The sequence below is a fragment of the Choloepus didactylus genome, chromosome 19, assembly GCF_015220235.1.
Source record: "Choloepus didactylus isolate mChoDid1 chromosome 19, mChoDid1.pri, whole genome shotgun sequence".
NCBI classification, from domain to species: Eukaryota; Metazoa; Chordata; class Mammalia; order Pilosa; family Megalonychidae; genus Choloepus; species Choloepus didactylus.
The window spans coordinates 29,993,390-30,017,304 of NC_051325.1; the positions used below are offsets into that span (position 1 = coordinate 29,993,390).

The window sequence follows — 23,915 nt, forward strand, 5'->3', positions numbered from 1 at the left end:
TATAAGCTTACTTACCCAACTCCCTAGATTTCAGATTAGAATCAAAAATAAAAATAAAATAGCAGAACATGAGGAAAAAGGGAGAAAGGTTACTCAGAGTTGAGATGGCACAGTCTACCTATTATAAAATAGCTTCCAAATGTTTAATGTCAAGTCTAATAATCTCATACACACAAACAAGATGCTGAATCATCAGGTAAAAGTAAAGTTTATCATGCTAAGCGACTGCCACTACTGTTACCACCACAAGGACAAACAGAGGAAAATATAAAATATTAGTTATAAATTAGAGTAAAGATCTACTATTTGGAACACTAATTTATGTGGTGTAATTCGTATAGCCAGATTAGAGTACAACAGTTAAACAATGTACTACTTTAGGTCTAAATGATTTCTTTGATTTCTCCTTTATGGGAAAGGAGAGTTAAGTTTCCAGATTATTTTTAAAGGAGAAGAGGGAAGGAGAAAAGAGAAAAAGAGTAAGATGTTCAAAGGGCCTAAAGTTGTTGTGTTTGGAGATTTTAAAGGTGCATTTGATTTAAAAGCTCCTGCAAAACTTAGTCACCAAAACAGCTGCACTGAAAATAATTTTGTGGAGAAAACACACTGTCATCTGCACAGGAAGTCATTACGGAATGGGGAAAATATGCAATGACAAAGTACCAAGTAGTTGTGTGGTTCTAAACTCAGTGTTGGACATCTGAAAGCATTTACACACCTTAACGTCCATTGAATTTGTCAGCATTTTTCCAACATGGATGTATCATTACACAGGTTTGTTAAAGACAGAATTAACATTTATGTATGAATGTCTAAAATTGCAACTGAGATTATCCAGAAAATAATGTTCTTAAGTCAGTGATCTAAGAGAAGAACAAAACTTCCAGTACAATCATGTTGAATTACTTAGAAGTGGTCAAATAAATCTTAATTTATGATTTAGGGAACTTAAGCAATTTAAACACTGCCAAAAAATTCCAGGAAACCAGACTTAATCTCTCTACTGCCTTCATGATGGTCCGTTGTCTGAATTTGGAACAGCATAATTTCGAGCGAACATACTGCCATTACAATTCTAGACCTGTTTTTTCACTATTTGGAAATATTTGCAGAGAACAATGTCATCTTAGATCTCCCTTCCTTGCTTTCACTTAGCTCTGGGGCAGAACCCTGCCATAGAGTAACATTAGCCCTGCTGTAGTACTTCCCAGGATTTTATTCCACTGCTTAATTAAGTTGTCAGATACTGTCATAATTGGCAGATCTCATGGAGACCACACCACAGTGAGATATGCCATCTAATGATGGTTTCAAGGAGAAATGAGTTTGCACACAACCATTTCAATTGCTCTCCCACCATTTGTAAGAATCTCAGTGTTAGGTGGGATACACATGCGGGCCTCTGACTTCACACAGTCACATTTGAATGTCATCAGGCAGAGTAATAATTCAGAAGGGAAGTAGTCTCATGCTCTCAAGAAAGGTATCCAATAGCTTAAATTTTGGTGCAAAATCCTGGAAATCATACCATTTAATGACAGTCTTTAACATAGCTAGATTCTAATAATTTCATAGCTATTTTCTATTAATGATGCTTGACTTATTGTGAAATAATCTCAACATTGAATCCATCATTTTAATGAAAAACTTGAAAGAGGCTTTTACATATTATATACATACATATGCATAGGTACATTATACATATGTATGCATGTATAATGTATGTGTATCGAGGTATGTGTCTCTGTATGTGAGTATAGAGAGCAAAGACGACAACTTTTTGATTGTTGGAAAGGAAGGTCCAAAACAAAACTGAACTGAAATAGGTTTAAAAAAAAGGTAAGAAAAGGTGTGAACAGATTTTTTTTTTGTACAATAATGATTTAGTTGATATAGTTTGGACAAAGTTTTAGTGAACTGTCATGTTTCCTTTATTTCCCTCTATTTTTGTTTTTCTCAGTAAATATGAATAAACAAAAGTAAATAACTGGGTCCCCCAACCAAAGGTCAGACTTAAGACTTAAGAGTGAAACAGATGAAAATTCAAACCCCATCTCTACCAATGATCTAAACCTAGACCAAGGGCTTCCTTCTCCTCCACTGTCAAATGAAGAGAATAATTAATTACCTTGCAGGACTGTTGTGAGGAGTGGATGGCAGAGATATAAAATTTATTATCCTGTACCTGGTGCATAAAAAGGCAATCACTTCAGAAGAGTAAAAATTTCATTTAAAGCAAAACCAGTGCTTTGCCTGGATTAGGTAAAATTGAGAATTATGAGGATATGTTTTTATATATATGCTGAAATGTATATCTACTTGGTCACCTAGTGCAATACATAAATATATAAATCAATAAATCTTTCAGAAATATATTGTTTGTGTTTAGAGCAAAGAAAATGACAATTTTGCCTGTTCAGTAGCTGTTTACTCAGTGTTAAGGCTGATCACTTAATCTCAGAAAATCCAGAAAATTCAACAGCTAAAGAGCTCATCTATTAATTGCCTGGTACATATTAATTGCTCAATAAATGTTGGATATCATTTTTCACAAGATCTTGAAATATCACTTTCTGAATTTATGTAGCATTTACTAAATGAGTTCTTTGGGGTCTGTATGGCTCTTTGTGTTACTCTGCAGTCTGTTCCACCTGCACCTTAATAGGTGGTCAAACCATAGCTGAGTCCCAAAACCTCACTTTGGAATGTTCTGGCCTTTTAGGCTCAAAAAGTAAGTGTTTAGAGTTAATGGTTTTATGGCCCATCAAATCCTGTGTGGTAGCCTCTAATTGCATCCAGGAACAGGAATTTCTTTAAAACTTTTTTTTTTTTTTTTGACAGTTGAATAAGAATTTTCTAATATGCTGAGCATTCCTGGAATGCATTAGGTGGGTTTTGATTTTCTCTATTTGAGGTCCCAGTACTCCCTCATGTGGTACTTCCCCACATAACAAGCCAGAAGCAGAGGGATAAATAAATAAATATTTAATCTCTTTTTTTCCTCTTTCTTTTCTACTTCTCATGTTTAAAAGAAGAAAAAAATAAAAAGCTAATGTGGCTTCTTAGAAAATGAAAAAAAAATGATTAGAGTTTCTATGCATAAAACCCAAAAGAGTTCTATGATAATATTCCTAAAGCTTCAGGTGGTACAGTAAGCATTTTATTAATTAGTTATTTGAGAAGCTAGAGATGCTCTACTTATCTTGCAAGATGGAAATTTAATCCAATGTGACCAACTACTTTATATGCTGCTAGAATTTATGTTTATTATTACAGTTTTCTTCAATATGTTAAATTTTTGAAGAAATGATTCTGTATTCTCTCCTGAAGCTTATGTGAAAGACAAAACTTAAAAATCAAAAACCATAAATTAAACTAGTATAGTTTCAATTGGATAAGTCATTTTAAGAAGAGGCATTTATGAGACTGTACTTAAATATTTTAACAAATGTCAATTATTGAAACATTTAATAAAACTATCTCCTGCAATAACTTTTTTAAATAACATACCATATGGTATATTGCCCCACTCTCAGTGTTTTCCACTTATTTTCCTTCCACCTTAAAAGTTTTAGAATTTTAATTTTCATTCATTTAAAATTCAAGCCCCTTCTTTTATGCCCTCGAATTTAGCACAAAGCTTATATCTCTAATGAGTTTCATTTTCTGTGGTTTATTCTATCACTTCAAAGCTAAAAGGATAAGATTATAAAAAACATAGAACATTTAATTAATATTCCAAGACTATAGCACAGAGTTTGCCCCAGAGCTTGCTGTAGTTCAGGAAGTTTTGGAAATATTAGTAACTGACCAGGGTACTATGGACAGCATTGTTCAAGCGATTAATAACCTTGGGCAAGGTATTTAATCTCTCCAAGCCTCAGTTTACCCATCCATGGGGGTTGGAGAAAAGCTATGATAAGAGGTAGATGAGATAATAACTATTAATTGCCTGGTACATATTAATTACTCAATAAATGTTGGATATCATTTTTCACAAGATCTTGAAGTATCACTTTCGAATTTATGTAGCATTTACTAAACACCTATTTGTGTTTTCAGGAAGATCTGGAGATACATACAAGTCTGCTCCCTACCCTATATCCCAGTAATGCAGCTGTGAGAAATGGAAATCAAGTATACCCAGGTGCTGAAGAAATGTGTGAAGGAAAGAGGTGGGGCTTTGGAAATATAAGGAAAGGCAGCACTGTACTCTGAATTGTCTCTGTTTTCCTATTTGATGGAATTTAAAATGGGCACATAACTTTATATAAATAAAAGAAATTGTAAGATCATCCTGTGCAGTTGGGAATTTTCTAGTTTTGTTTTTTGGGTTCTCTCATTTTGGAAGATGTTTCTTTGTTTTTGTTTTAGCAGCAGAACTCATTCTCTAAGGAACCATTCTTTTGAATCCCAACATGCAAAACTAATAAACAGGGTGGCTGCTACTCAGGAACCCACCTAAGTTCCCTAAGACCCCTTGGATCAATCAGCCTCTGGTACACACAGCTCCAGCATAGTACACAAGCCACTGATCTTGAGGAAATGTAACTCTAGAGAGTGAAAATGACCTGCCACAAGAATTGAAACTAGTTAGTTGTGAATATCCACATAAATCAGATGCCCCAGCCAGACAGCCCAGGGGACAGTTGTAGCCCACAAAAGTATTTGCTTTGGCCTTCATATTGTTGCCCCAAACGGTGTTTTAGAGAATTTTTATTTATTTGCCAACATTTAAAAGACAGGAGACTGCACATAAAAGTCAAGATTTCTGGCTTCTCTTAAAAATTTTAAAGATTTGGCAACTCCTCCCTTGGGACAACAGTTAGCTAGCTAGAACTAAATTGTGGCTGCCCCCTTTCGATGGAACGTGCAATCTCAGGTTTGCTCCAGTCCCCACCCCTGAACTTGCACTGTTGTTTTCTGAACTTCATCCTTCTTCTGGCATTTATAGTTACCAGCCTAACCCTCAAAGGCATTTGAGTTTGCATGAAGCTTAATATCTTGAGAAAAGAAAAAGAGTGACTTTAATTCCCACAGAAGTATAAATGGAGTGTACTTTCCTGGAAGTGATTTTTTGTGTGCTGACGAGAACGATTTTCAGGACAGCACGTTCTGAGAAGAAATAAAAAGCACGCCCCATTTCTGGAGGCTGTTCTACCCTTTGTCTCATGTAATCCTCAGAAGAACCCCTGGAAGTAAGAGTTCTTGCTCATTCAGGATTGCCAGATTTGAAAATAAATATATAGGACACCCAAATCATTAAAAATGACTCATTGCTTATCTGAAATTCAAATGTAACTGGATGTCCTCTATTTTATCTAGCAGACCCATATTCATTGCCATTTTGAAAATGAAGAAAGAGTAGCTCCATTGGTCACTCCACAAACACACAGCAGTATAAAATTACAGAGCACTGTCCTTGGACCCAGTTCACATTGGGGTTGTGGTCCACAGAAAGTGGGAGGAAAGCTTGCTCTTGAAGGGCCCTTGAACCAGGGCTCTGTGAAGTCTGGAGAGTAAGCTGGGAAATTGGGACTGTGCTGTCATGGCAGCTTTCAAAAGCTTCTGACTGCCCATTCTAATTTATTCAGGCCAGATTTTCCCCTCTGGATTCAAATGGCCCTCACTTATTAGTGTGGACTGTGGTGATGGAGACACTCTCCAGAGACGATTGCTAACTAACCCCTATATTCTGAACTTGGCCCCAACCCTTTTTTCTAACTAGGGCCCAAAGCCCTGGAAACTGGAACATTAAATAGGGTCCAGATAACTAGGAGAATGACAAAGAAGTCCACAACAACTTCCATCGATTTCACAATCTTCCCCAAGGATCATGCTTGCTTGAGAGGATTTTCATTTTCCTTCTGGGGATGACAGAGTAAATCAAATATCAGCTGCATCATTCCATGTCAGTTTTCTAAGTTTTCAGAAAAGAAAGCAGTTTTTACCAAATATGGATGTTCTAAAACTCTAACTTAACCTTGCCTGTGGCTGTATATTACCTTCAGATAGCCATTGTCTTGGTGTGCATTCCTCCAGAAGCCAACTATGAGACAAATATTTGAGTGCAAGCAGTTTATTTGGACGTGATGCCCAAAGAGGTGAGAGAGTGGGGAGGTGAGACAGGGATGTGAAGGCAGTCAGTGAAGGGTATATTCATGTGCAGGTAACTCCTGTGGGCAGCAGAGGATCAATCCCACTGGAGAAAACTGGGCCACAGTATTAGAAAATGCTTTGGAGTTACCCTGATCAAAGAGTGAGAGAACAGGGGTATTTATCTACCAACTGCTGTAAGTTATTGACTGAGGGATCCCCTCCCTCACCTACCTCTACCACACTCACCTGTGGACACCTGTTGCCAGAGAGTATGTCGGCAAAAAGTTGCAGGTTCTGACAGAAGCGGTGAGTAACGAAGGAACATAACAAGGACAACAGCCTCTGCTCCCACCACACAGCCCTTTCCTTCCAAGTAAACCATTCATTTCATGAGCAAAACATAACAGCCAAGGAATATGCTGTATTACGAGCTGATGACCACCAGCCTCCAGGATTAAACTAATGTTAAATAAATAAACAACCCGTAAATGTCAATTGGAACATAGAAGAACACCTTAAGAAGGTTGAAATCCTTCAAGGGAGCATCTCTACTACAAATCTGGAATATGAGCTGTGAGGTGGCTGCCCTACAGGAGCGTGATTCAGGACCTCAAATTCTCAAGGCCGTGTGCTGTGCATAACCTTTCGTTGCCATTTCCAATTCTTCTGTTCCTCAGTGTCACCACACCCACCTCGTTCTGCCTGTTCCACCTTATCCAGATGTCTTCCATGGATTTGACTCTCTTGCCTTGCCCTCTCCTAAAGTAAGCAATAAATTAATTACTCCTAGGGGATTGTAATTGACACATAAATGTGTTTCCCCTCATGACACTTTATGGGGTTTTCTGGAACATAAAGGCAGCACAGCGATTAGGATTCCAGACTCTGGAGACTGGGTCTGAATCCCATCTCTTTTATTTATGAATTATGTGATCCTGAGCAAGTAACTCACTGGCTGTGTGCCTCAGTTTGTCATGTATAATATGGACTTAGTATCTACCTCTCTGCGGTGCTCAAAGACTCAATGCTTTAATACTTGTAATGTACTTAGAATAGTGCCTAGAACCTGGCAATATTTTTTACAAGTGTTTGCTAAATAAATCTAAAGGGATAAAACTACAGTAGGCATTTAATGACTCCTCATGGTCAGTACCTGGGGAAATAAGTTTGGATAAAGTAATCCTGACTAGACTGTCAAAGTTTTCTAACTAAGGTTTCTTCTCATTTTTCTTTTTAACCCGTCCCCTCCAAGAATAAAGAGCACTGACTTTGCAACCACTGGGGTTGAGCTGAAAATGAAACCCTATCAATTACTATGAAAACCTTCTTTCTCTGGGACTCTATAGCTCTTTGCCCATAAAATGGTGACACCTGTCAAATGTCAAATAAAATAACATATGTAAAAATAATTTTCAGGCTCCAGGGTGTTTTACCAAGTGATATTTTATCATTGCCTTCTCTCCTTTCCTTCCTTTCCCTTCCATTCTTTTCAGTCTCTTCTCCATGATTCTCTTCTCTTTTAAATCTAATTTTTAAGTTTTCTCCTGATAAAATAAATCATAGAAAATTTTATGAGAATGGACAACAATAAGAAAAATATAAAGCCAGGAGTAAATGCCCCAATTAAGGCACCAGTAGGATGATACCTTCTCTGAAGAAAGGCCGACGGCATCTGGAGTTCCTCTGTCACATGGGAAGGCACATGGCCAACGTCTGCTGATCCTTCTCTCCCAGGTTTCATTACTTTCAGGTTCTGGCTCTTTCAGTTTCTGTGGGTCCTTGCTTTCTTCTCTCCAAGTTCTCTGGGTGTTTCTCTCTCAGCATTCTCTTTTTTCTCTCCTTTATCCTCTCATAAAGGACTCCAGTAAAGGATTAACACTCACCCTGAACTGGGTGGGTCAAACCTTGATCAAAACAACCTAATCAAAAGGTCCCACCCACAATAGGTTCACACATACAGGGATGGATTAAAAGAACATGGCCTTCTCTGGGGTACATAGCAGCTTCAAACCAGCACAGTGCATAAATACCCCTAACTCCCTCACTATGGTGGGAAAACTCTTACGTGAGTGCTCTACGTTGTGGGCTTCAGTTTCCCACAGTGTTAGCTGGTTGATAACACAGCCTGTATTGGTTGCCTTCTGTCCCATCCACTTCCCTCCTCCCTTACTGGTGCTTCCTTCACTTCCCTAATAAATCCCTTACACTTGAATGTTTGTCTCACAGTCTTCTTCTGGTGAAACCCAAACCAAGTGGAGAAAATATTAATACACACCCTGAAGGCCATCAGTGAAGACTGAATGACATCTCTTGAAATGCCTAGCACATAGTAGGCATTTAAAAAATGTTACCCAGCCTCTTCCTCTCCTCAAAATGTCTTATGAATAAATTTCTTCAAAAGTTTTGCCTAATGCGATTTATATTAATTAGCCACATCAAAGCAGAACTAAAAATGAAAACTGTTAACTGCATGCAACGTACTAGATGAAGAAGGGAACGTTATGTTCACTCACATCACTCCAACCCCACTGGCCTCCAAGCTGGTCTTTGAACACATACCACAATTGCTCAAACTTGTCTTGGGGCTAGTGCACTTGTTTTTTTTTTCCTGCCTGGGAACTTTTCCTCCTGCATATTAAAATGTCTCACTCTCTCAGTTAATTCAGGTCTCTGCTAAAGTGTCATCTCCTCAGAAAGGACTTTTCTGATTTCTCTTTGAAAATATCCCTATTCCATGCTTCTTCATTGCATCCATCATCATCTGGCAGGGTGTTACTTTGTTTGCTGGTCTGCTTATTGTTTTTTCTTCCGAGAATGCAAACCCACGAGGGCATACAAGGATGTAGTTTTGAACACTGTTGAAATCCCAGTGCCTGACACATAGTAGATGCTTAAACAGTATTTGTTAAAAGAGAGATTATTGAATTGCTTGAATATTAAAACTAACTTTGCAGCCTATATTGGTGCCCACCAACTTCACTCCTGAGTCTGCCTTTCTTTCCTACTTTGATTTTTCTTACATCATTTATACACTTGCACATTTTACAATTATTAAAATTAGTATCGCCTTGCAACTGAAGTAACTGAGATGAAGAGGAAATTTAATAGTACATAATGAAACTTGAGCAGACTAAGTCCTGATGAAAATAAAGAAGAGAGATAAAGAAAGATAATGCTTTCAGCCAGTGGTTCTCAATGTGTGGTTCTGGGCAAGCAGCATCAGCATCACCTGGGAACTTGTGAGAAATGCAGATTCTCAGATCCAACCCCACAGAATCAGAAACTCTCCATGGGGTCCAGTGATCTGGGCTGTAACGAGCCCTCTGGGTGATTCTGATGCTTTTGGGGGAATGGAATATAAAGGAAGATTTTTTTTAAGAGACTTATAATTCCACTCAAGTTCTGTATTATTGCAACCAAAATCAGGTGTCTAACAGCTCATTTGGAATATCATCTTAGTGAGTAAACTCTGAAATATAGACCCCACATTGCTTAATTAATCTTTTGACAGCACTAAAAGAAGTGGTTGGAGTTTAGAACAGCCTCTGTTAAGTTGTAATAATTAGATTGCTTAAATGCTCACATTCTTTCAGAGATAATACATTTTATAACCCTCTTCTCTAGGCCCCTTGCTGACACAGGCATAACATGACAAAACAAGTTCAAGTAGGTCTGTACAGGCTACTAAAGGTTGCATTTGTCCCCCCAGTTTGGCAATTGTGGCGGTAAATGCCAATGCAGATGGCATTCACTGGATTCAGGTCCCCTCCTTCACAGTGGCCAAAAGAATAGGGTTTTTTGTTTTTTTTACTTTGGACTTTATAAAATCTTCATTTACTTTCTATTGTCACTGATATCCCAATAAACTGTTATGTGGAATGACAAGCCTATAATTTCCACAAACCTTGAGTATTTTCCAAACCACAGTGCCATCTGGAGGAACTCTTCTCCTGCTCTTTATCCAGGGAAACTCGGAATGGACCAGAAGGAAGTGACGAGAACACCACGTTCTCAATCGGTTATTCCCTTTTCACTTGCCTTCAGATGCAATTTTAACTCTTGCATGGAGATGGTCTATTTCCTGTTTCTATCCTTTTAAAAGTCTTTTTATTTTAAATGGGGTATAGGATTTGACTGAATCTTAGTCACCTCCACCATTTGAGGCCTCAGTAGAGGCAAAGTTTTACAAAGTCACAAGCACCCATGACTAGCAGGAGGCCAGTACACCCTCAACAGCTGCAGAGAGGGCTCTTAACAAGGCTAAAAACCAACCACACTGTGGTTTTACTTTGCATTAATCTGATTAGTCATGACTCCAATCATCTTTTTGTGGGTTTATTAGCCTTTTATTTTTCCACTTTTGTGAAATGTCTACTCATGTCTTTTGCCATTTTTTATATGGCATTTATTCCTTATTGATCAATAGCCATTCTTTATGTACTTTAGACACAAATCATTTGATGGTTATATGTGTCAGGCACATTTATATTAACTTCTTGACTTTATTTCACACTAACTGCCAATGTTAGCCTCAAACCGGCATGGTTTTGAGTACATGGCTGGAAATCCTCAGTTTTCTTTTTCTCACTCTCTTTCTGTCTTCAACTTTAGCCCTTTTTTCTTTTGTCTCCATTTTCTTCTTTCTCCTTTCCTCTTCCTCCTCCTCATTTTCTTCACATTCTTCTTGTTTACCCCCTGCTCCAATCAGCCAAGGCCTAGACAGGCAAGTTGTCTCTAGCTGTGTGAATTTTTTTGAGGGGATGACCCACTGAATGTATTGCTCCTTGACGTCCTGGCTTTGAGCTGGGATGGAAGGGTGTGCAAGTGGTTACAAAATTCCGGTCAAGTTCTCCTCTTTCACGCTCTGCAACCTTCACAGAAGTGGAGAAGAGTGAAGGTAGACATGAGCAGCACAAAGGGTTTATTTGTGATTCTCTGCCACCCTGAGTTAAGCTGTTTGAGTACCCAGCTTCGCAGTGAAATGGTCCCTTTCATGTTTGGTGATCACTGGGTTCGTTTTTGGTCCCCCACGATCCCCGAGGCCATTTTAATGAGTTTCAATACCTGGTGAGCACACGCCCTCAGGAGAAAAGCAGCATCAGGTTTCTGCTTATTTTTCTGGGCTCCTGCTCTTACCAGATCTTGGTCTGTTTATTCTTTACTACTTTATAGACACTTTGGTGCTTTTGGAATTACACTTGTTATATTCAAGCTAAATTGGCTTTTAAAAAGGAGACTTATTAGGTTACAAATTTACAGTTCTAAGTCCATAAAAGTGTCTAAACTAAGGCATCAACAAGAGGATGCCTTCACTGGAGAAAGGTCAATGGTGTCTGGAACACCTCTGTTGGCTGGGAAGGCACACGGCCGGAGTCTGCTGGTCCTTTGTTCCCGGGTTGCATTTCAAAATGGCTTTCTCCAAAATGTCTCTGGGCTTCTGTCTCTCTTAGCTTCTCTCAGCTCTCTGCTTGGTTCTCCTGGGGCGTTTCTTTCTAAGCATCTGGGAGTCCTCTCTTAGCTTCTCTGTGGCAAACTCTAGGCTTCATGTCTTAGCTTAGCATCTCCAAACATCCTTCTGTCTGCATCTCAAAGCATCTCCAAGTGTCTTTGTCGGCTCTTGAACTCTCTTAAGAACTCCAGTGAACTAATCAAGACCCACCCAGAATGGGTGGGGCCACACCTCCATGGAAGTAATTTACTCGAAAGGTCTCACCCACAGTTGAGTGAGTCACATCTCCATGGATACAACCTAAAAAGTCCTACCATAATCAAAAGATTAATAAGTCTATCCCGACAAGATTGCATTAAAGAACATTGCTTTTCTGGGGGACATAATAGATCCAAACTTGCACAAGCAGGATGGCTGAGTTGACATTTTTTAAACGTCTCAGTTAGTATGAATATGGGTCACAAAAAACTTGACTACTACTGGTTATGAATTATGAGTTTTGTTTAGTTTTCAACAATTGTCCAGATCCAGTATATGGAGACAAGTCATTTCCCTCTTGGTCTTCATTTGCAGGGAAGTTTTATTCCACATTATCCTTTTCCACAGCCTATGGTCCTCCAGGTTCCCGTTTTATACAGGATTCACCAAGGCTCTGTCTCCTCACTCCCATGTAGCTTGATGTTCAGGGCTCAGTAGATGTTCTCTGAGCAACCTTCAGCTTCAGTATTATTTCCCTTCCTGGATTTGGTTTTGTTTTTTTATTTTATTATTTTATTTTTTGAGAATATCTTTTACTTTTTTGCCATTTCAGCAGTACATTATAAAATGTTTTTAATATTTCCTCTCACATCTGCAGGTGTTTTGTGAAAGACATTTGGTAAACCTAGCTACACTATTTTCAAAAACTGAAGTCTATACTTTGACGTTAAAGGTCTCTTACTGCGCAAAAATAACATTTTTAAGGTAGTTAAATTTATCAATACTCTTATTTGTTGTTTGGGCTTCATAGTCTTATTTAGAAAATTCTTCCCTATACAGAGGTCATGAAAGCATTCTCCCATATTTTCTTCCATCTGGAACTGATCTTTGTGCACCATGGTAGTCACTATTGCTCTCAAGCAAATAGCTCTGCCATTTGTCTCCCAGGGCCATCCTAGGATTGTACTTCCTGATTTGCCTGTGGTGTGATTGGGCCATCAGACCTGTTCTTCAGCAATGAATCATGAGTGGAAGTAGAGTAGTCATTTCTGGGAAAGAGAATTTGATTGCTGGTTGAGACCCTCTTGGATTCTCTTTTTCTCTACCAGAGCTACTTGACAATACTTCAAATAGTGGCTGCTCCATCAGCCTCAGTCCCCAAATAGAAGCATCATGGAACACAGCCCCATTTAATGGCTATGTAGCATGAGCAAGAAATAAACCTTTGTTGTTCTAAGACACTGAAATCATGAAGTTATTTATTATAGCAGCATAATACAACCCATCTACATAATAGTATATAGTATTATGTACTATATGATAGTATTAGAAAAAGGGTTAACAGAAAAGCTAAAGTGCTATATATTTGTTTAGGGCCTGGATGGTGGGTGGTAGGAAAACTTGTCGAAGTCAGAAAGGATGGAAATACATGTCATGCTTTGGCAAAACCATTACTATTTGTGTCACCTGCAATAACTTGGACGGCAGATCAAGTACCTAATGAATAGGTATTCCTAGGGAAGAAGTTGGTGAGCAAAATATGTAGCATGTATATGTTGGTTGCACTGGGTGAGTTATTACAGAAAAAAATAAGCTAGTTAAGACTTGGCTTTTGTGTAAAAAGGAAACATGGTATACACACAGTCCAGAAAGGTGGGGGTTTGCAAGGTTTTCAGTATAGAGAACATATAACTGTTATTTCCTAGGTCTCCAGATCAAAGAAAACCACATTCAGACCCAATGCAGATTCCCATGCATCACCTCTGGTGTAGAAATTCGCACACCTCACACAGAGGAGATCCTAATCTCTGAACTGAATGTCATGACTGGATGGGGTTTTCTGTTCCTTTGGGAAGGGGACAAGTTTATTTTGCCTGCAGGAAGTAAGAGGGGCCAAATAGTAGGTTCACCAAATATATCCAGCTCTTTCCTTCTAGCACATGGTGAAAGTGCATTTTCTGGTTCCTCTGTGGGTGGGGCCATACTAGTTCTGGGCCGTGTGACTAGTTCTGGCCAATGAATTGTTAGTGGAAGTGATCCATGGCCAACTAGGTGTTGGAGCATTTCGTCATCAAAGCAAGACCCTCACAATTTCTCTTTTCCTTGCCACAGCAGCCAGTTACGTTCTAACAGTGGGTGATTTGTCACCCTGGTTCACCAAATGAAGATGATGAGAAGAGTTCCAGGTACACATAATGGACATACAGCATAGTCAAAAATTAAATTTTGTTTTTCTAAATCATATAATGAAGCTGAATCTTACTGATACATGTAAGGCCTAAGGTAGGGATTTCTTTTTCCAAATAACTAACCAACTGTTTCACCATCACTTATTGAATAATCGATTTTTCACTATGCATTTAAAATATTCTTTAAAAGAGAATATTTCATACTATACTGACAACCAATAGAACCTAAAACTTGTTCTTCTGATTAACAAAAAATCTAATTTTATGCCACAATATTTTCTCCTTAGCTGTAAAGACATTCCAAAAGGCTAAAGATGCAAGATATATAATAAAGGCTAAAAATCATTTTACTGTAAGCAGTGTATATAGAGATAAATGAGCAGTCTCCAAAGGAGGCCATTCTTAAAACACATCTGTACTTTGAACAAGTGGCAAAGAATAGACTGGCTATTAATGTGATACCACACTTGCTAATTTCAGAAATCAGGAGTCAGAGTAGGAATGACCTTAAATGGTGTAGTTTTATTTAAACACCAATCTTCTACTAGGAGGAAAGACTCTCAACATTTAAAAAGAAGACATATCTATGGGTAGATAATTTGAAGTCAGAGCAAGAAGGACAGCTGTATGTAAAAGGTGATGCTTACGGAACCTCTGCCCTTGGATGCACATTTGGAACAGATTCTGTTCTGTAAGCACTTTGTCTTTAGAGGTGAGACAGAAGAGCATGTAGTCTTCTGGTAAGTATTCAACTATTTGACACTCCGATGCATGTTATAGATGAAAATTAGTAACATAATCCTTGTAAATTATTCCATATCACTAAAAGCTAGAAGTTAAATATCCATGAATATGTCAAACAAAAATATTTTTTAGCGTATTTGATAACTAGAGAATTATTTTTTCTGTATCAGAGGGGCCAACATCTTCTGGAAATTGCTCAAATAAGAAAATATTTTTAGGTGAAATGGACTTGGGGAAAAAAGGAGGAAATTGAATGGATTTCTATTGCTCTTCTCATTCCATTGATAGGAGTAAGGTTGATACATTTAAAATAATAATAATAACTCCAATTTTTAAGAACTGTAAATTGTTTAATATATTCTCATATTTCCACTCAACTGCTGTAAATATTCTTTATAGTAAGAAAAGGTATCTGCCCTCACAAAGGAGAGCATGGGAAGATAAAAGTTTAACATCTAACTTATTACCATCGAGGAACTAATTCGGCAGAAAAGGTGTTTCTTTTATCTACTTTGAGGCCAGCAGTAGTGAATGGTTCAGTGTGAGATATGTTAGTTATAGGAGGATTGATTCTCAATTTTTAAAAATTCTGAATGGAAATGATGCATTTATCAAACTTTAGGCTACACAGGCTACAATAATACAACATCTTGGCTTTTGACTGCAAAATATTCACTCAATATATGATATTGATATGTATTATATCATATGCTATATTATGCATAATATGATATCATTATATCATAGTACTAATATAAGCTCACTCATCAAAAGCTAGGCTAGGGCAAAACTGGAAAGCATTAATTATTACTCATGAAAAGAAATATCTAGGCTGATTACCTCTTTAGAAATATTGGGTCCAAATGGAATGAGGGGGGATGGGAATAATAAGTGAGAGCCCCATTCTTTAGTGGAGAAAAACTAGAACCACTGCTCTGGTCTGTGTAGGGTGTACTTCAGCTTCATTCTCCACTGGTAACTCTAATATTAGTATATTACCAATTATTCTTAAAAAACAAATATTAAACATAGGTACAAGGATATTTCATGTATTTTACTGTTGCATCCTGGGAAACAGAAATCATGGTTAAATTTCATATTAGTATAATATGATGTCCAACCAGGATGTGTTTTAGGTGTAAAAAATGTAAACCTTACTCTCCACCTCCCACCTTGTCCCCATGGCCCACCGCTCTAAATAATCCTCTGTGGGGGCTGACTTACTTGGGAGGTCCATGCTTTGCCCTTCCCACCTTCTCTGCATTTCTGCCTGGAATGCAGAAAGCTTCCACAGCCATCTTGAGACTAGGAGGGCCTGAAGACGGATGCCAGAGCTAAGGATGGCAGAGCAGAAAGAAAAGCATCAGTCCAGAGACCCACAAAACTGCCATGCCAGCTCCAACCCACTGCCCCCTGGCTTCTTGTGCCTCATAAACCCTAGATCTCTTTCTTAAGTTCTTTATAATTGGGGTGTCTTTTACTACCGTCAAAACACAGTTCCTCACTGAACCAGTCCTCAGCTCATGGGAATGCCCAGGAAAGGATGTAATGAGGTAGTAATAAGATACGTAACATATTATATATACACATACATACACACACATATATACTAACATACAAATATATAATATACATGACTTTATATAAATATGAATATATGAAATTGCAACTTACCTTATTATAATATAAGCAGCAATATCTGGTTAACTGACAGTTAAATGTAACTTAATACAGTATCTAGAGGACTAGAGGTATTAGAAGTGCTTGAAATTAGTCTCAGTAGGTACAATTTCAGAAAATCCACTTAAAATATTTGTTCTTGTTTTATTTTGTTTTCTATACATTTATTGGCATAAACATGTATATGTACATATGTTCTGTGATTTTGACACTCAAAATTAAAAGAAAAACCTTTCAGGATCCTTTTCTGGCTCTTATCAACTGCAGTTTTCTAATATAATTAAATACTATCAATGAGGGCTGAACAGAAATTCTGAGAACATTCTAATGTCCAACTGTAGCATCTGATGCCACAAGAATAGAATGATTTTTTCCTTTCAGGTGTCCTTGTAAAATACTATTTTAAAACTATGTCTACAAAAAAAAAATAATAATAATAATAAAAAAATAAAGGAAAAAAAGAAAAGAAAAAGAAAAAAAAAACAAAAGAAAAATTTAAAAAAAGATAAAAGATAAAAAAAAGAAAAAAGAAAAAAGATTAAAAAAATAAAAAATAATAAAAATTTTTTAAAAACCCAAAAAACTATTTGTCCAAAAACTGGAGGACATTATCGTTTCTTAGATTGGGAATAGATAAAATATATAATCAACCACTAAGCCAGGTCACTTGGCCTTTTGAAATCCCAAAGGAAAATTTATTCTGCTCTGTACAAAGAAGATGGAGATAAGATATCACATTCCAACCCTGAACCCCAGCACCCACGTGGACATTAAGCCTCATAGCCAAGGCAGGGTAATGTGATTTTCTCCCAAGTGATGGGCCTTTTCCCCAGTGATCCCATTCAGTGGCTGTCAAGTTCAAAGACAGACTCTTTTAAATCTATTGACTCTTTTGCTCTCCCAGCTCTCTCCTTGATGATGAATTACAGAATATTCACAAGGGTCTGTACATTCTTATAAATTTACCTTGTGCCAACAGCCTCATTATAGTCAGGAAAACAAAGGATGCTTTTCAACTTCTGCGCAGCATCTGAGTGAAGTAGACTAGTCAGCTCAGTAAAGAAAATAAAAACAGGCAATTTTTCAGGTGTTCAATTCCTTAAAACTCTGTAAAGTCCCAGAAATGGGCCACCCTTTCAGTAAAAACACAAATTAAGGATTTTTTTCATGGCTGGCTTTCTTTCCAAGCTAGAAGGAGACAATGTTATAATGAAACCTCATGGCTCTTATCCTTACTAAGCCATGCTTTACCCACTGTGGAATAACTCCAGGTGAAACACACATGTGTTTAAGTATCCTCTTACTCCTTGACAATGAGAAAAAAATCATTAACAAGGTAGGGAAAGTGAAAGGAGAATGGTGAAATTCAAACAGAAAGACAATTGGACAACTCTGTCTTCACATTCTCCACCTCTAGTAGTTTTTAAGTTAATATCTAAGACACTTGTCCTGTGGCCTCTGGTGGTAAGTGACTCTTCTGTCACTTCTGAAAACAGTATCAACAAATCAGTCTCTGGAGTTTTTTCAGAAGTCCTTGGCATACCAGCTTCTACCTCTTCTCCTTCTGGCTCTCCACATTTATCTCTTCTTCAATTAGACCATGTTGGGAATCTGCCAGCTCCACAGTTCCCAGACCTTTTATCATAATAAGATTTTCCAGAAAACATTTGGATATGGATCACACAAATTATTCTGCCCCTTCAGCTCTCAGTAACAGGTAAGTGACTGTTAATGAGATTTCAGTATTGATATACATCAACATTTTCCAGAAAGGAGAAGGCATCATTTTCAAAGTACAGGAAACGATTTCTCAAATGACAGGTTCAAAAAGCACAGGAAATAGAAAGTGATGGGTGTAAAAATTATGGTCATATAGGCAGTTTATTTTTCTAAGCATAAATAAAAAGTGTGTGTTTGATTCCTTCAATCTGGAGTCAGTACCTAGTGCTGCAAAAATCAACCCTCAATCAGATTAATTATTTCCTGACCAACAAAGATACTTTTATCAAGTTCACAAAATACTTGAATATATAAAAAAGTGAGCAGTACCTGAAATTTAACCTCATCTAGGGAGACACATAATTTATTTGGTATCTGCTTTCTTCATTTCCCTTGATTAGCACACTCACAGAAAAGTGGCAACTTCTAGTATTTCTCAAAATGGGTTCCATGGATCACCAACAGATATTCCTTGACTGAAAGCATCCGTGTGTAGGAAAAAAAATGTGCTTCAATGGAAAACCGTGACTGTTCAGATCACACCCTTCTCAGTTATCCGGTGTAGAATTTCATTCACTTTGAACTATTTTACCACTTTGTAAATTGTAGATAATTGACAGCAATGCAAAATAATTCTTGTTTGTAGACATGAAAATGTGTCCTGTCCTGTAGAGGTTCCCAAGGACTTCCCTTTCCTCTTGTGGAAAAATCAGATTTGTCTCTATTTACACATTCATTTTTATAGTCTTAATCTATACGTGTCTGTTTTTCAACCTCTCCTTTGAACCGGTTGTAACCTCTATCTGGTTCCCTTATTGATTATGAGTTAAATGAAATCTTTAACATGTATTCAACTTTAGTTCTATATGTCAGTCATGATTTTGCCCCTTTTTGAAAATTCTTTCAACACGTGTGTGTGTGTGTGTGTGTGTGTAAAGTACATCTTTGGGAAAGGTTGCTAAAGAAAACACAGTACTTTGCTGAGAATCTGAGACCTGGTTCCCACTCCAGACTGCCATTAACTACAGGACACCTTTCTTCTAAATTTTTTTTAATGGAAAATTTCAAACATATTAAAAGTAGGGAGAACAGTATAATGACCCTCCCTCCATTTAACCACCACTCAGCTTCACAATTGTCAACTCATCACCACTCTTGTGTCTTCTATTCCCTTCCCCCAACTCTCCCATCCCCACTGGATTATCTTAAAGCAAATTCCAGACATTGCATCATTTTGTGTATCTCTAAAAGAAATGGCTCATTTTTTAAAAAGTATAACCATTATCACACTTAGAAATTAACAAAAATTCCTTAAAATCATCAAATATCCAGTTAGCATTCAGACTGCAACTTGCCGATTAATCACTTTCGGTCTCTGAATCTCTTCTTTGGCAAAGGGAGGCAGAATACATAAGATCCTGTTCATCTTTGCTATATTATTTGAAAATGCATCTTAGGGATGCCTTCCTTTTTTATGCAGTGGCTTACTCCTGAAATACTGAGCTTGATCTGAAATTTTAGGAATCATATCCTAGTTCATATGTGCCAGGAGAATTACTACTTAAAACCAGCACTGAATATTTGTGACTGAGCATCTCCCATTAGTGTGTTCGTATGTCTAGATTTAAAGGTGTCAGCTTTCCTAAAATGAGGCACCCCTTCACTACTGCTCTACTTTAAGAAGTCTTACAAAATGATCTGACTTCAACTCACAATCAATTACGGAAAAGGGTCTTGAATTTCCCTGCAAGGTCATGAAGGTAGGGGTACACATCTCATATCTATAGGTTTGCCCCAAACATATAAACCAATAGGAACAACTCTGGGATCAAGAGACGGAATGAATTGTCTTCATTGTTGGGTCCAGTAGCCTAATTCAGAAATTTCATCTTTCATGCAGACCAAAAACCTAGGACACATTACCAATTCTTCTATTTCTCTTGCACCATCCACAGCCAATCCAGCCTCAAGTCCTATCAGCTCTACCATTAAATTATGTCCCAATTCCCACCACTAATCACCATTTCTATTTCAACCACCTGGGTCCAACCCACCACCTCCTCTCAAATGGACGAGTGACCAGAGATGAACTTAAAACTTAAGTCAAATCACATCACTTCCATGTTTCAACTCTCCAATAGCCTGTCATCACACTTAGAATAAACTTCATCCTTCTTCCCAGGTGGGCTTCCAGGTGTTAAATAATCTGACCCAACCCCAACCTCGATGCTTCATCTCCCCCTTGCTCATTTTGCTTGAAGGTATCAAACTTATTCAAGACCCAGGGCCTTTACAATTACTTTTCCTTCTCTTAGAAATACTTATCATCTAGATTTTTCTATGGGGGGCTCCTTTTCCTCATTCAATAGACTGTTGACATATCACTTTCTCAGAGAGGCCCTCCTTGACCACCTTTTTAAAATTGCATCCTCTCTCCCTAGTTCTGCCCTTTACCCTGCTTTATTTTTTTTCATAGTACTTACAAAAATCTGGAATTATATCATTTATCCATTTATTTTTACTTATGTATTATTGGTGCCCCTACAAGAATGTAAGCTCCTTGAAATCACAGGCTCCTCTCTCTTTTGCACTGCTGAGTCTCCAGTGCCTGGAATGAGGTACGACACATAGGATGCTGAACAGGGGCCCTCCATAAATCTTTGTCCATGTCCTAACCCCCAGAACCTGTGAAGTTGATAAATGGGAAGATTATCCTGGATTTTCTGGGTGGGCCTTAAATGTAATCACAAGGATCCTTATAAGAGGCAGGCAACAAGGTCAATGTGATGTTGATGTGACAATGAAAGCAGGGATAGGAACAATCCAGGAGCCAAGGAATTCTGGCAGCTCTAGAAGCTGGAGGAAGCAAGAAACGGATTCTCCAGAAGGGACTCAGCTCTACCAACATCTTGATTTTAGCCCTTCAGGTTCATTTTAGACTACTGACCTCCAGAACTGTGAAAGAATAAATCTGGGTTGTTTTAAGTGAGTAAGTTTGTTGAAATTTATTACAGTAGCAATAGTACAGATACCTTCAACAGCTATGTGCCTAATGAATCAATTACTTATTAGAGGCAATATAAGGATTAAGAGCACAGGCTGTAAAATAAGACTGCTTGGGTTCATATCTCATTTCTGAGATTAATGAGATAATACATGGAAAGCAGTTAATCCAATCACTACTTAAATGCCAGCTATATTATTATTGTGTTTTAAAGTTCGAAGAGAAGCCCCAGTCCTGTGTTCCTTAACCCTGGCTGCACAGTAAAATAACTTGGTGATTTTTAAAATGCTCATGCATTACTTCCCAAAGGCAGGGCCAGCTACAAAATATTCAGGGTCCTATGCAAAATGAAAATGTGGGGCAACTGGTTCATAAATTATTAAGAATCTCAAAAAAAGCAAAGCAGAGCATTCAACCAAGCTCTAGGCCCTTCTAAGCCTGGGGCACCATGCAACTGTACAAATTGAATCCCCATGACGCCTGCCTTTCCCAAAGTTTCTAGAATAATTTTCTAGGGTGGTGTGCCAGTTTGAAACTGTTTTGTACCCCAGGAAAAGCCATCTTCTTTCAACCCAATCTTTTGGGTGAAGACTTACTATGGGTGGAATCTTTTGATTAGGTTGTTTCCATGCAGATGTGACCCACCCAACTGTGGGAGGGACATGCTGATTAGATCATTTCCATGGAGGTGTGACTACACCCATTCAAGGTGGGTCTTGATAGTTTACTGGAGTCTTTAAGAGAGCTCAGGGGCCAACACAGACCCAGACGCTTGGAAATGCAGACAGAAAGATGTTTGGAGATGCTAAGCTAAGAGATGAAGCCCAGAGTTTCCCTGGAGAAGCTAAAAGAGGACTCCCAGATGCTTACAGAGAAACCCTCTGGGAGAACAAGCAAGGATGCATGGAAGCTGAGAGAGAGAAGCTAAGAGAGACAGAAGCCCAGAGACATTTTGGAGAAAACCATTTTGAAACCAGAACCTGGAAGCAAAGGACCAGCAGACACAAGCCATGTGCCTTCCCAGCTGACAGAGGTATTCTATATGCCATTGGCCTTTCTTCAGTAAAGATATCCTCTTGTTGGTGCCTTAGTTTGGACACTTGTATGGCCCTAGAACTGTAAATTTGTAAACTAATAAACCCCCTTTATAAAAGCCAATCCATTTCTGGTATTTTGCATAGCAGCAGCTTTAGCAAACCAGAACAGGTAGTATTCTGGTATTCATAATGCTTAAAAGCTAAGTTATTCCAATATACTGCCAGAGTTGATAACCACTGATATAGTCCAGCAACATCATTTAATAAAACAAAAATACTGAGGCTATGTCCAGTGCTTGCTCCCCAATATACCACTAAAGCATCCTATTGACAAGACAAAGCTGAGTTTAGTACTTACTGTGGTAAAGGGGAGCACTACCTTGACAGTGACATAGTAATATCTCAATATTTACTGAGATTTGGAAGTCTTATTTAAGGTGGGTTTTTCAGCAGGACAGGACTTGGTTAGGACTGGGTAGGGATCAGGATACAATAGTTAGGATCTGTGAACACAACAAGGCAAATTGATTTGTAAACTACCTTTTGATGCTTTCTATAGGGTCTGCTGAGTCTTTCAGAAAGTACCTAGAAAGAACAAATAAAATTATTTGCAAATTTTATCTTCTTGGGTAAATGTTCCCTGGGATATTAAAATTACATTGATGAAGATGGTGGAAAAATAAAGCCATGATAATATAGACAAAAAGCTACATAAATGGTCTAGAGTCCCATCCAGAAGGGTTAAATGATTTGCACAGTATTGCAAGTAGTCAAAGTAGAACCTAAAGGTTCTGACTTCACAGATAGATTCTTACCATTTTATAGTTGCCACTATACAACACATGTGACATGCAACCATCTAATTAAAACCTCTCAATTAACAATCTGAATTTTCACATAACATATTTCAAAGAACAGTATCCTCAGCAGCTATTTCACTTGCAGGAAACCAGTACTTCCAATTGGGCACTGATAACAGAAGAGCTCAAAGTATCAATTTTTCATCATTACAAAGATATTTCAAATCTAAAGATAAATGATGAAAAGTTTTATTGAGGAGTTCAAAACTGTTATGCAACATATGTAATACATTTGTAAATTTTGTGGTTAAAGCAGAGAATACTGACTTGGCACGGGAATCAGATTTGAGAAGGCTTCACATATTATTTCATAGCTATTACTATAAATGAAACATATTCCAGTCCTTCAGTGTATGTGTTTTTCCTTTTCCAAATGATACAGCAGTGTATATTTTAGAAAATTTTCTAAGAAATTCTCATCTTTTTGTATTTTCTTAGTTATGTCAAGAATAAGTCTTTGATTCTTGATTTTATCTAAACTAGAAAAGTTGGTGTTCTAGACAATCGGCCCATATTTTTGCAAACTTTTACAGTAAGAATAAGTTCTAGTTTCTCATCAGCTTTAGCCATTTTTCTAAAAGAAAATTAATTAATGATCTTGTCCTTGACGGAGAGACCATTTGCTTGAGTAGATAATGTTATAATGATAAGAAGAAAATTGCTCTCTGGAAAGATTGTTACGTATAAAATTAAATCACAGAAAAACAAATATTTTAGCAGTTGCACACTCTTTGTTGAGAACGTGTGTTGGTGGCAAAGGAGGAGGGACAGAGGGAAAATTCTTCCTGCGCTGAAGCAGCAAACGCAAGAATCTCTTTTTTTACACCTTCAAGGCTGATGCACTTCTGGGCAGACAGGGAAGACCCGAATTGAATCACTAACTTGGGAACTCACTCTAACACCTTTCACTCAAATGTGAAACTTGCTGCAAGTAAA

General features: G+C 37.8%; 1 protein-coding gene across 1 annotated transcript in view; it reads right to left on the reverse strand.

The window, feature by feature from the left end:
- The window catches only part of LOC119515256 (hydroxyacid oxidase 1-like), a 66,782-nt gene extending 50,805 nt beyond the window's left edge, over positions 1 to 15,977 (reverse strand). The window contains 1 exon segment of the mRNA XM_037811133.1: positions 15,904 to 15,977. Coding sequence (XP_037667061.1) covers positions 15,904 to 15,977 — 74 coding nt within the window.
- Positions 15,978 to 23,915: the final 7,938 nt, after the last annotated feature.